The sequence below is a fragment of the Arachis stenosperma genome, chromosome 10 (genome assembly GCF_014773155.1).
Source record: "Arachis stenosperma cultivar V10309 chromosome 10, arast.V10309.gnm1.PFL2, whole genome shotgun sequence".
NCBI classification, from domain to species: Eukaryota; Viridiplantae; Streptophyta; class Magnoliopsida; order Fabales; family Fabaceae; genus Arachis; species Arachis stenosperma.
The window spans coordinates 74,627,747-74,641,307 of record NC_080386.1 but is presented as its reverse complement, the minus strand read 5'-3'; the positions used below and the strand labels follow the sequence as shown (position 1 = coordinate 74,641,307).

General features: G+C 36.0%; 1 protein-coding gene across 1 annotated transcript; it reads right to left on the bottom strand.

The window, feature by feature from the left end:
• Positions 1-4,258: 4,258 nt before the first annotated feature.
• Positions 4,259-10,786, bottom strand: LOC130955717 (CDPK-related kinase 6-like). The gene is made up of 11 exons (XM_057882662.1): positions 10,030-10,786; positions 8,648-8,778; positions 8,371-8,412; positions 8,144-8,252; positions 7,949-8,027; positions 6,036-6,332; positions 5,786-5,895; positions 5,554-5,658; positions 5,259-5,321; positions 4,776-4,943; positions 4,259-4,685 (listed from the first exon to the last, which is right to left on the bottom strand). The coding sequence occupies exons 1-11, from the start codon at positions 10,594-10,596 to the stop codon at positions 4,536-4,538; spliced, it is 1,821 nt and encodes a 606-aa protein (XP_057738645.1). The 5' UTR covers positions 10,597-10,786; the 3' UTR covers positions 4,259-4,535.
• Positions 10,787-13,561: the final 2,775 nt, after the last annotated feature.

The window sequence follows — 13,561 nt, the reverse complement described above, 5'->3', positions numbered from 1 at the left end:
TTCCCTTGTGATGTAATTCCTGACGTCTTTTTCTATAAAACCTAGTTCACGGTGGCTGCCAGCTGCTGCCACAATTGATTGGTAAGTTTTGCTCGGTCTGATTCCAGCTTCCTCGTGGGTTTCAATGGTGCGACGCATGAACATTCTAAGATCCTATATTGTTTGAGCATCTCAGCCTGGTCTGGACAACAAGGATGGGAGTGATTCAAAACAACTTTGGAAATTGTCCAAAAATCAACATCCTTCATTATGTGTACGTAAATTCTAGCCAGACAATTTAACCCAACTGAAGGGTTTGTCTTCAAAATTAGAGATATCTTTGATTTTCACCTCCCCTCTCTGGAGCATACAATTAGTTGATTCTTAATCTTGTCTCCATCCCGAGTCGTGTTCCTTATTTTGGTGGAAAAATCGACAAGTTTGGAATAATGATTATAGAACTTTCCAGCTTCTTCTAGTGTCCTGAAAATCATTCCCACCTTTAGGACAAATTTTTCATCCACAACACAGCTGGTTTGCACAGTGAACCGAAATCCTAATTATGGTGAACCAAAATCTTAATTACGGTGAAACAATTATATAGTGCTTAGGGAACAAAACAGAATATATTCATCTAATTTTTTAAGACTCCTTTCTGCATACCAAACCGAACACATGCACATAGTGAATCAACTCTTTAGTACTTACCGAACCGAAAAGTTACTCACATTTACTCACAGTTACTCGCGCTCACAGTTACATATTATCATTTCAATTCAATTCAATTCAGATGTAGATCACCTCAGTCCATTCAATTCACTTCAAATAAAATTAGTGATGTGCGGAAAACGATCTGACACAAAACTCACCGGCAAGTGTACCGGGTCGCATCAAGTAATAATAACTCACATGAGTGAGGTCGATCCCACAGGGATTGAAGGATTGAGCAATTTTAGTTTAGTGGTTGATTTAGTCAAGCGAATTAAGTTTTAGTTGAGTGGTTTGTATTTAACAGAAGCTAAATTGCTTGGAATGTAAAGGGAGAGGGGAGAATTGCAGTAAATTAAAGAGCAGGAAAGTAAACTTGCTGAATCTTAAAGAACAAGAAAGTAAATGACTGAAACTTAAAGTGTAAGAAATGTAAATTGCAGTAACTTAAAATGCAAGGAATATAAATTGCTTGAATGTAAAAGGGATTTGAGGACTGGGATTTCAGAATCTAAGCAAAGAGAAATTGAATTGCAACAATTAATAGAGCAGAAATTGAATTAGAAGCAATTAGAACTCAACAGTCAGGAAATTAAGTGCAGCAAAGGTTCACAGAAGAACCAAAAGGAAATTGGGATCTCAGGACTCCAGAGACTAGGTAGCAAAGCCTAGATCTCAATTGCCTTCCCAGATCCAAGTTCTCAAAGCAATTGACAAGAAATTGAAGAAGAAGCAGTAAAGGAAATGTGTTTGAATTCAATTATGCAAAAATGAAATCAAAGAGATCTTGAGTGGAGATTGAGACAGAATTTCCCCAATTCTTAACACCCAAGACTCAAACAAGAAAAGTAGAAATGCCCAAGCAAGAACCAGGAAGAAGAGAGATCAATTCTCCTCCCCAATTCTCAGAAATCTCGGTGAAGTCTCTCAAAGAAAAATTGCAAAATTCAAAGCTCTAAGCCAAAAGTGCAAAATTCAAAAGTCAAGTAAAAGGTCCCTAATTACATCAAACTAGCTCCTATTTATACACTTTCTATTCTTGGATCTTGGGGTTTGGATGGGCTTTTGAGTTGGTGAAGAAATGAATTAAATTGGATTTTTAATCCAATTTTCAGCCTAAGAACAATTGCTTCCAGGAGGCTGCCCTGCCCTTGTGGAGGGCAGGGCAGAAAATTGATGCGTGCGGCCTTGGTGCGAGCATGGTGTGCGAGTTTGGTGGGCAGGATGCTGCCCTGCCCTTGCGGAGGGCAGGGCAGAACTTTTTGGTGCGCCAGATTGGTGCCTGGGCGTGCTGCTGGTGCTGCCGAGTGATGCCTTGGTGCGCCAGAATGGTGCGCTGGCCGTGTCACAACAAAATGCTGCCCTGCCCTCGCGGAGGGCAGGGCAGTGTTTCCAAATTGAAGTCCCGTGTTCGAGACTTGGCCGATGCACACGCTACTATTTTTCCTTGGCTTTCTTGGCACCATAATGAGGCCTAGTTCCTTGCTTCCTCATTGTGCCGTGTTCGATTCTTGTGGCAAGCATTGGTAGGCTTTTTCCTTTGATTTATTTTCCATGAAGGCCCGATACTGCCCTTGTGGAGGGCAGGGCAAGGTTTTTCTCTTCTTTGATCCAAGGCACAATTTTGTACTCTGCCCTTGTCGTGGGCAGGGCAGAGTTGCCTTTCAAGCCTTGTTTCCTTATGTTGCCCTCCTAGAGGGCAGTCTGCCCTTGTGGAGGGCAATGCTTGCTTCCTCCCTTCCATGCGCCACACTTCTCCTTCCTTTGACAACGTTTTCTTCTCCTTGGGCCACGCTTTCTTAGGCCACGTTTTTTCTTTTTTCTTTCTTTCTTCACCTACAATAAACCAAAACAACCACTCCAAGTATCACTAAATTCACAAGGCTTATAAATCAATTAAAAATCAATTAAATTTAGCTTAAACCTCATGAGTTAACATTAATTTCATGGTGATTGTTTGATTTAAAGAAGTTATGCATTTTCACTCCAAACCACTTACTTAGGATGCAAGAAAGTGCATAAAGACTAACAAAACAAGTGAAATTAGCTTGAAAAATGGGTATATGATGATGACCAGTCATCAATTAGCAATTTCATTGCATTGAATTCGATTCAAAATTCAATAATCCAAACCTCATCAAATTGATGCGCTTCAGAAGAATTATCCAAATCGCACTCATTCAACTTATTTGAAGTTGATTCATTCATTGTTTCAATTCAGAAGTGCATATCGAAGAAGAAGATGAACGACGAAGCTAATTGTGTTGAAGTCAATCCAGATCCATAATGCAGAAAAAAAACGTGAAAGAGGAGAACAACGAATTTAATTAGGTTGAAGAAGAAGAAGAAAAAGAAGAAGAAGAAGAAGAAGAACATGAAAAAGGTTTATGTTGTATGGAAAAGTTTACGTTGAAAAAGGTTGATCACGCAAAATAAAAATTACGTTATATACGTTATAAGAAGCGTGTGTCAAAATAAACGAATGTGTTGGGTGTAGAATAAAAGGTACTTAGATACCATCCATATAATATTTACATGTAGAATTTTTTCGAAAGATATAAACCCATCAAATTTGTTGGCTGTTACATGGACATCCTAGAATTAATATCTTTAAGATATGAACAAATAAAATATTTAATTTAATAGTACCATCTTTACTTAAGATAGAATACTCAGTGCAAAAAATTAAGAAATTTAACGGCAGCGATACAGAAAATGACACTTTTGAAATTCCTGTCCTCATAATGAATCCAGAACGCGTTATTGAATGGCTGGAAAAATATTAGAATGTGAATAAAGTAATAATACATCAATATTTATGTCGGGGGAAAAATATTTATTTATGATAAACTGCTTAATTTCCAAGTTTATGGCATTTTTCTTTCTCCCTTTCTTTTTTATTTATTTATTTTTTTTATTCACTTTGATTTCAAGTTTATTTTTCGCATTAAAGTAAAAGATGCATTGTTTCTGAATGATCCTGTTATTCTTCAAAGTTTAACATCCTACGCAAATCAGCAACTTGGAACCGCAATGTGACTCAAAACTAATTTTGAAGTTTCTAACAGGTGATTGAACTGGTAGAGTAAAAAATTTAAAGATTCCTTTAAGTTTAACCGAAATTAAGATAAATATAATAAAATAATATATTTATGTATAAAGTATATAACTTTTTAATTTTTTTTATTTTATTAATTTAAATCGATTGTTTAATCTTTAACCAATTTTTTTTTAGCATTTTTTAATTCACTATTAATTCGTTTTTATTCTTAGTCAAACTGATTTGATAATCAATTTTTGATCAACCCGGTCAAACCAGTCAATTAGATCCAGTTCTCACAACAATGCTAATTTTAAAACAAATAGGTAACAAATTTGTAAACATGATCCCGTATAGTTCTTACGAGAAATTAGATCTTGTATTGTTTTGAATAAGGATTTAGAACAAAGTAGAGAGGAATATGAAATTACGGCATAAGAACTTGACTTGACCCAAGTTCTCCGTCGCATTTCTCTACCATATGATGAAGTTGACCAAAGCATATTCGTCTTTAATTCTTCACAAGAAACCTTACAACAAAACAAGTTGCATCTTGTGCTCACAAGTAAAATAGGAGAATTTTTACTTTGCACCGCAAATCACATGACCAACAAAACAATATGTTAGCTCTCTTTTGTTCTCCGTGATCCAATAATATTCCCAAACCCACAAAAAAAAAAAAAAAAAAAAAAAAAAGACGAAGACCCCTCTGTACTATTTTCTTTTCAAATTAACAAAATAAAAAAATTAATAAAAGAAGACACGAACTAATTTCAACAAGAATTACAATAATAACACTTCACTTTGGCTATACTACCGGTCTGTGATGTCTTGTGTTTGAACTGCGAAGCGTCACGCCGTGCAAAAACTTTGTGAATCCGACGAAGCTGAGTTTTCCATCGGATTTTCGGATCCAATCACCCATTAGAGCATAAGCTGAAGGTCCCAAACTCATCTCCTGAAGCATTATATGAAAAATGAGACTAGTTTAATAACTTTTGCACAAAGTTCATAGCTATTTGGATGGTTAAGAAAAGGATTTGCAAACCTGTGCCAACTCCTCTACTGAAATGACTCGGTTCCCCGCCTCTTCAAAATGCTCAAACGCTGTGGTAGCCATGTTGTCCCAATCCGGATGAACCTCCAGCTGGTATACACTGATTGCAGCGGCGCAGAACTCTTCGAAGTCCATTTTTTTATATGAGAGTGCCTCCATCTAATTTCAAGAAAATATGGAAAGCAGATTTTCAGTATTGCAATGCAATCAAACAAAATAATGGATTAACTGTTATTGCTGATTCCCAGGGGAAGTAAGATTTTTCATTTGTCAAATATAACATTAACATCCTCATATTTTCACTAGAGTCAAATAATAGGTCCTTTCTTCCACGTATTCTAATGCTTGTACAAAGAAAATTTAGCAATTGATTCGTCTTAACAAGGTTATGTGGAGCAATAATTTTCAGCATGTTAAATTAGAAACAATCAAGATGACTATATGTGTCTAAATTACATATCGCAGATAACTCACCAAATGTAAAATCTCAGGGACCCTTGATTCCTTCATGGCATCAGTTGAATTTTTCATAAGAGCCTGCAATTTTATATGAATTCCGGTTAATAGATTGAGTAAAGAATAGAAAATAAATTCACCCACAATACATGAACAACAGAAGACAAACTATGGCAAATTAGTTTGCTGGAGCTAGAAGATGACAGTCATGACATAAGGATGTTATATAAGTTTAACAGCTAATAATATTGTATTTTTAGTTTTAAGAACGTATCTTAACATAATAGAGGGATCACAAAGACCATGAACTTACCCCTCTAAAATTATCGAGTGAAACATAGCCGTCTTTTGGTTCCAGAAGGCTAAACTGCGCTCTAAGGTAGATAAGTTCGTCTTCTGTCAATGCTTTTGAGAGAGCCTGCATTATGTAAATGAAAGCAACACGCAACATTATTCCTGTTCCATAATTCCCAACCACCACCCAAAGAGGGAAGTGGGAATGACAAAAGATGGGTTAGTTTTAATGGGAGCAAAGAGATTACTACCTTCAATGCTGCACGCTTCAAAGGTGAGGCACGCACATATGACTTGACTAACTTGTAAATCAAAATATCTAAAGGAATGGGAACGTTTTCATTCCTCAACCACGGATGAGCTGCGAATACCAAGGCAATTCTTTATCAGAAAGAATCATGCAATGAGGTTACTAGTGTATTAGTGTATGTGTGAGTAATTTCAAATATGAGCAATCAATTGTTTGTAAACACTTTTTGAGCGAAACATTCTGAGACATACTTAGAGCTTGGGCAGCAGTCATCCTTTTCCTGTGGTCCTTGTTCAATAGTCTCTTAACAAAGTCTTTAGCTTCTGGTGATATTGATGGCCAAGGTGTATCGTCAAAGTTAGGATTTGCTCTTAACACAGACCGGAATATTCCTGATTCAGTGCGTGCCCAAAATGGTCTACTTCCACATAACAATATGTATGATATAACTCCAATACTCCATAGGTCTGCCTCAACACTGTAAGATCTATGCAGCACTTCAGGTGCGACATAGTAGGCACTCCCAACAATATCATTGAGGCGTTGATCTGCATAATAATTAAGTGTCAACAGGAAATTGGTAAGCGAGGTCGAAGAGAATTAAGCATTATGTTAAAAAAACTCAATTTAAACCATGGTATATAATGGCATTACTTAATTAGTGATAAAGATATTAGGGAAATTTTCAAATAAATGCTCTCCCACCCTCATTGCTAAATGTCACCTAGAGTCTGGCAGAGGTACGAAGTGAGTCACAAATTGATATTGAAAAGAATGCTAAGGATATACAACAACAATCAACAACAAAGTCTTATCCCATTAAATAGAGTCGACTACATGGATCAAATGATGCCATTATGTCCTGTTATATATCATGTTTACAATGAGACCGTTTACACATGTTAAGATATGTACCCAACACAAAGGAGCAGTAAGGTTGGGAGGAGTGAAAATAGGGACCGAAAATTGGAAGGAAAATGCTGGAATGAAAGCTGACAAGGTATTAGACACAGCATAACAGCTTCGCTCATTTTCATTCTTCAGTTTTATATCACCTATCTTCTACTAAGCAATGGGTTATACGCTGCTACACTTAAAACTTGAGTTATATCTACATTCTTAATTCAGCTGAGATGAAAGTAGCACAGCATAGCATATCAAAGACAATGTCTTGGCCAACCACCAAGTAGAAGATGCCAAAAGGATAGAGAATACAAAAGCTAGAAAAATGCATATCCGATAGAGTTCTGTACAATCTCCTTTCTTCACCCATAATCAATATTTTGATCATCTTAACATAGTATATTTACTATTAGGCATTTATTCTTTTATGTATATAAATAGTATATCGAATATTTGACTTCCATTCTTTTATGAGGTTGGTATGGACCCAAAATATTGGACTTTTATGCATTTATTGCCTGTGGAAAGCCTTCACTAAGTGAAAAATAACAAATGAGAACCTAGTGTAAGCATCATAGTAAAATATATAATGGGGAAAGGAAGGGGAAGTAGATAGTAATCAAACATAACAAAGTCATATACGGGAATTTGCAGTGTTCAACAAAGTTACAAAACAGTTAATATTTCAACCAGAAATATTTAAGCAAAGATAAAGAATATTAAACATAAAAATCACAAAAGTTAAGGTGAAAGCTAGCTTCATACAGAACGTGTTAATAAATTTGGAGAACAAAATCTAATCACAGGCATTATCATAAAAAAAAATGCTCTTTTTGTTTAGCACAAGCACGTCAAGTATCTCTAGTTAAGATATATTTCAGATATATCAAGCAAATCGAAAATATTATAAAAAGTAGTTGAGTTCTTAACTACTATGAATACAATTTAATTTTAGATGTCTACACTACATTTAAGGCCAACAAAATGGGAAATGGTACAATATTACTACTCCTCCATTGCACCACGCCCTCTTTTTGGGGGGTATGCATTCTCCCTCCTCCCAACTAGTCTCCTCACTAGAGATCGAACCAAATTTCTCCCTGGGTTTATAATGTGCCTCTAGCACTGCACTATGAAGTTTGGCTGTTGGACTATAGAAAATTAACATGAGAAGATACTACACACAATAAACCTAGCGAATTGCATGTGCTGTATTATACTGCGTGATAATGACTATATTAAGTTAATCAGTCATAAATACCTGGTCTAACAAAATCAGATAGACCAAAATCAATGGCTTTCATCAAAGCATCCTCTTGTTTTGAGACAAAAAGGAAATTCTGCAAAGCATGCAAAATATACATCGTGAAGTTGTATACTAGAGAGGTAATTATACTAAAGGAGGGGGAAAATCATTCATTCATAGACATGAGAAAAGTTGTTAAAAGCTTCATACCTCCGGTTTTAGATCACGATGTACAACTCCTTGGAGATGGCAAAAGGCAACTACATCTAAAATTTGTAAAAGAATAACTTTCGCATCATCCTCTGTGTATCTTCCACCTCTGTATCAAATAATATAATACCAAAATAGAATTATAATCATGTGATTCAAAACCAAACTTCTGTAAGAAAAAAATAGAGAGTGCCAAGGACAAATGGAAAATAGCACTTCGAATTTACCTATCTAGAATTCTGTCAAGTAGTTCTCCACCCTCACACAACCTGATAAGAACAAAAATATAATAAATTTCTCATTCAATTATTGTATGTATGTACTAATATTACCCAGATACGAAACTTGCCACGTCATTAATATTCTTGGAACCACAAACCAATGACAAATTCCTTATACCGAATAATCATGAAATATATCTGGATAGAAATGACCCTGCCATCCTTTAATATAATAAAATCCAAAATGAATGAAAGCAATTTTCAGAAAGGATTGTTCACATACTCCATTACTATGTAGACATTATTGACATCCTCAAATGCATCATGAAACTTGACCAAATTTTTATGACCAGATAAGGCCTTCAACATTTTCACCTCCCTCCTAACATCTTCAATTGCTATTGCTGAAGTCATCTGCCATATAAAAATCAGTGTATTACAATAACCATTAACCAAGCCAAATTTAAAATCAACCGAAACTTAACAAAATCAAAGTTCAATGTATGCTGACATATGTCATGAAAATAAAATAAAATATCTATGATCGCAAGAGCACAACAATTCTCCCAAGTAATTGATTGACTAGTAGAATAGAATAGTATAGAGTCATCTTTTAAGCTGCACATACTCTTCGCAGAAAAATCAACCAGTAGAGGCCAAGTAACTGAGTTATCTTATTTGATGTCCATAGGTTTGCAACAAAAGGGCTCGTTAAAGCATTCGTCAATAGGTAACAATTGTTAAGTGCCAGCATCATTGTGAGCATTTCTTATAAACTAATCCTCCAATTTATCTCCTAAGTTCTAATGGAGAATGAAAAACAAGGCATGACATAAGCTTCTTAAATCTACAACTAAGCACCACTTTGCTTCGTTGCTTCTTACAAACTCCCAGCTCTCTATCCCCTTTCTTTGGCAAGAAGGCAATATCAGTACCAAGATTTAACCATTTGAGCCAAAACCAATTGGCCACAGATAAAACAAATGCAAAATATGTTTTTGATGAACTATAGCTCCCACATAAATATCTTCAGCAAAAGCCACATCTTTCGACAACTTCCACTTTAGAGGTTACAACTTCATCTTCTCCTTGCTTCTCCAACAACTTCTAACAATCCCAGTCACATATTCCAAATCACTTTTTGTAATGCTCTAAGAAACCAACAAGAAGTAAGTAGTTGAAGGCAAAGTTGTTCAGTCGCTTTACCCCAGAACTAACCAAAGTGCTAGCTAGCATTATTAAATTATAAAATCCTGCACTGCTTTAGATTTCATACTTCTGAGTTTTGTATACTCTTCTGGTGATACTAGCGCTGACTTAGAACTTCAGTCCACAACCACACCAGCAGATTCCATAAGGGGGCATACATCATTTTTCCAAGCAGAGAACTTGAATGCAAAATTTAATTCCGAAATTTCATGAACAAGTAACCACTAATTTCGCTAAATCATCACTACACTACTAACACGTAATTACAGTGCAAAAAAGGGTCACAAAATTCAAGAGCTAATAAAAAATTGACCAATAGTCAACGAAACCAGCTCCAAGAAAAACCGTATCAAATGATCTTCACAATTCACAGTTCAACATAGTAACAAAGACAAAAGCCCAATTTCTACCTGATCAACAACATACATAAGAAATCACCAACAAGAATCTTTTTACCTTAGCTTTGGATATGATTTTGACGGCAACTGATTGACCCTTAAGGTCACCCTTCTTCCCTTTAGCCCAGCAAGTATGACCAAAATGCCCTCGACCCACTTCCTTTCCTAGCTCGAACTTCGCACCAAAGTTCTTAAAATAACCAAAGCTCTTATCAAGGGACCGCTCTCCACCTTCTGCGCCGGCACCGCCACCACCCCCTTCACCTTGCTCCTCCGGTATGGGACCGTCTTTTGGCTTCGTCTTCCCCTGCCTCCGCAGCAGTGCCGCCATGATCGGCTTCGCCGGTGACGGGGGAGGCAGCGGCCAACGGAATTTTCGCCCTGGCGTCTTCGCCGCCGGCGACGCCGCCACCCCTGGCGGAAGCGGGCTTGTGAAGGGGCTTGTCGAGAAAGAGTTCGCCGGAGTACTCCTCCCGGGAGTGGCCGTCGAAGCATCGCTGACGCCAGACACGGAGTTGTTCCCTACTGCTACCGGCGCCGGCGAGACATGCGGCGGTTTGACGTGGTGATTGGCGGCGGCGCCCTCGTTATCGACGGCGATGCTCTTGCTGCAGCAATGGCCCATGGCGGTGATCGGCGAGAAAAGTCAAAGCCTCAGAAGCTCCAAAAACGTCGCCGGAGAATTTGAGAAAAAAATAAAAAAGGAAAAAAACACTGTAGAGAGAGGAAGTAAAGAGAGAGAGACAGAGAGAGAGAAGAGTTTAATAAGAAGGAAGAAGAAAGAACTAAGGAGAGAAAGGAGAAAATTGAATGAAAAAAAAAAAAAGGGGGAAAGTGAGAGTTATTTTTTATTTTATTTTGAAGTCAGAGAATTAATTTGAGCTTAATATGGAGACAGTCCAACTGTATTCATTTATTGGGTGAAAGTAAATTGCTTCGTTACGTTGGTTGGATCTTTTCCTTGTGTTTTGAATTGAACCACCTCCCTATAATTCCTCTTAAAGTTAATAAATCCAATGGGACTATTTTATATTTCTCAACAAATTTCTTAATCATCCATATTTTTAATCTTTGTAATATTATATTACTATTTGTTATAATCATCTTGCAATGATTATTTTTTTGGTTTTAAATATATTTGGGGTCGATAACCATATGATTTTCCTTTTGGATTTTGGGCCATTTAAAGTAACAACGATGTAAACACCACATACCGCGTAACTTGTACCAATATTTTAGTGTTTTTGGATTTCAAAGTGTTTTTAACTTTCTATTGCATATTGTATGGTTTTTAAATTTTTACTTTTTATTTCCAAGAATCCTTTGTCCTCTTTTCTAATATTGTTGGTAAAAAAAAGTAAAAAATAAGAAGTATAATATTTTTTAAAAGATAATTTTTTTATTAGAAGTAAAAGATAAATTAGCATATTTATACTCTTATTTTTTTATTTTTAAAATAATTAAATAATTAATCTAATTAGCTATCTTTTTAAATCTTAATTAATATAAATAAAATATAGTTAAAATCCATTTAATTTATACTGAATATACTATTTTTTATGCCATTTGCATTTTTCTTAAAATAATATAATAATGAAATTTATTGTCAATACTTTTTTTTCATGTAACTTTTCATGGGCTGGCGAATAACAATGTTGAGGAGACTGTGTCAATGTCTTTGGAGTACAGAAGAATATACGAGGATTTTGCAATTGAACAAAAGAGAACTCGTTGCTTAACAGAAACTTCTCGGCGAATGGCATCACATAATCATTGACGTTATGTTTCGGTAAGCTTTTGTATTTTTGTGTAATACTTTTTTGTATTTTGGGTTTTATTTGGTCTTCCTTTTGGTTGCCAATTTGAACATAATAAATCATACGCCCATGCATTCATACAAGCGACCTGAAAAAGTTAAAATCATATTTATCAAAATCAAACTAGTAATTGATCCGGTCAAGTATACTGATTTTTTATTTTGATATTAGATTATTGAATTATAGGTAATTAGTATTTTTTTCATTACAGAATTATTAAATTTTAAGAAATTACATCTACTTAATCTTGATATTATGGGTTATGATAAAATAGATTTATAAAATTAAAAGATAAATTTTATAAAAAAAATTGTTGACACAAGAATTTTTATTGGTCAAAAAGATTAAGGTTTTGTACACCACAAAAAAATTTAAGTGATAAATTTTTTAGTTATTATTTTGTATACAAGAATTTGAAAGATATGAGAGAGAGAGAGGTGGAAAAACACTTGGTGGAACCACTGGGAGGGGTAGTAATAGGCAAATCATCAAACACGGGAAGGATCCTAGGTTTTGGAACAAAGAAGAGTATAAGCGATTGGAACATGATGCTTTCTCTATCTTTGTTGACAATCTTCCGGCTGATATATCAAAACGAGAACTCTACAGTTTGTTCAACTGGACGGGAAGGATTATCGACATCTACCTGTCACGGAAGAACAAAAATGGGCAGATCTATTTGTTTGCTTTTGTACGGTACACTACAAAAGGGGGGAGCTCTGAAGGTGATTGCAGAAATGAACCATTTTATAGTGAGAGGAAAGAGAATGTTTGTAGCAGAAGCAAAGTACAGGAGAACAATTGAACTAAAGGACGGTAAAGGGGAAGAAGTGCAGAGAACCATAAGACAAAACAAAGATGAAATATCTCAACAGTACAAGGATTCAAGAAAAGTAGAAGAGAAGGGAGAAAAGGACCTAAGAGGTGAGAATGCTAAGGATCCAAAAAAGAATGGATGGACCAAGAATATAGATATTCCAGTTGCAAAAGACAATATCATATGGTTACAAAGGAGTATTGTTGGAGGCACAAAAAGGATGATCAACTTCGAGACGCTCCGTCAAAATATTCATAAGGAATGGCAGTGCGTTACGCATGTAAGGGAATTGGGCGCATACAAAGCAATGCTAACGTTCGACACCATTTCCAATGCAGAGGAAGCGTACACATTCAGAATGAATGATCTGTTAAAATTGTTCCATATGGTATAGAGATGGAATGAGAGTGAGAGAAGTGAAACAAGAAGAATGGCTGGAGTGCTATGGAGTACCAATACATGCCTGGTCAACGGAGATATTTACCAAAATAGGAGGTCAATGGGACGAAGTGGTAAAGTGTGACAATTTAACAAAAATATGTAGCTCGTTTAGCGCTGGCCGCGTGCTGATTGATACATGCATGTTCGACACCATCAATGAATGGATCCATGTTACCGTAGGTATGACCGGATTTGATGTCCTTGTGAAAGAGATAGGTGGAGAGGTGTATCGAGAAGACTGCTTTTTGGAGAAAAAAGTTGACGATGTAGCTGAACGCGCAATGATCATAACAGATATGCAGAACAATGGCATAAGGGATGAAGCTAGTAGTGGAACTGAGCTGAAGGCGGCTAGCTGGGATCCGGTGGCAGAGATTATGGCAGGGAAGAATTGGACGAGGAACAAAATAAGGGCAAAGCGGGAATTTCACTTTCTGAATTAAATGAATAGAATTTTCAAAATTTAAATTGCCGTTATACGTGCGAAGATGTTACGTTATTTAAGGAAAAGGAGA

Coding starts and splice junctions, on each gene's coding strand:
- LOC130955717 (XM_057882662.1), bottom strand. CDS start 10,596: ATGGGCCATTGCTGCAGCAAGAGCATCGCCGTCGATAACGAGGGCGCC. Junction 8,779..10,029: donor AAATCATATCCAAAGCTAAG/GTAAAAAGATTC, acceptor TTTATATGGCAG/ATGACTTCAGCAATAGCAAT. Junction 8,413..8,647: donor AATGTCTACATAGTAATGGA/GTATGTGAACAA, acceptor TGTTCTTATCAG/GTTGTGTGAGGGTGGAGAAC.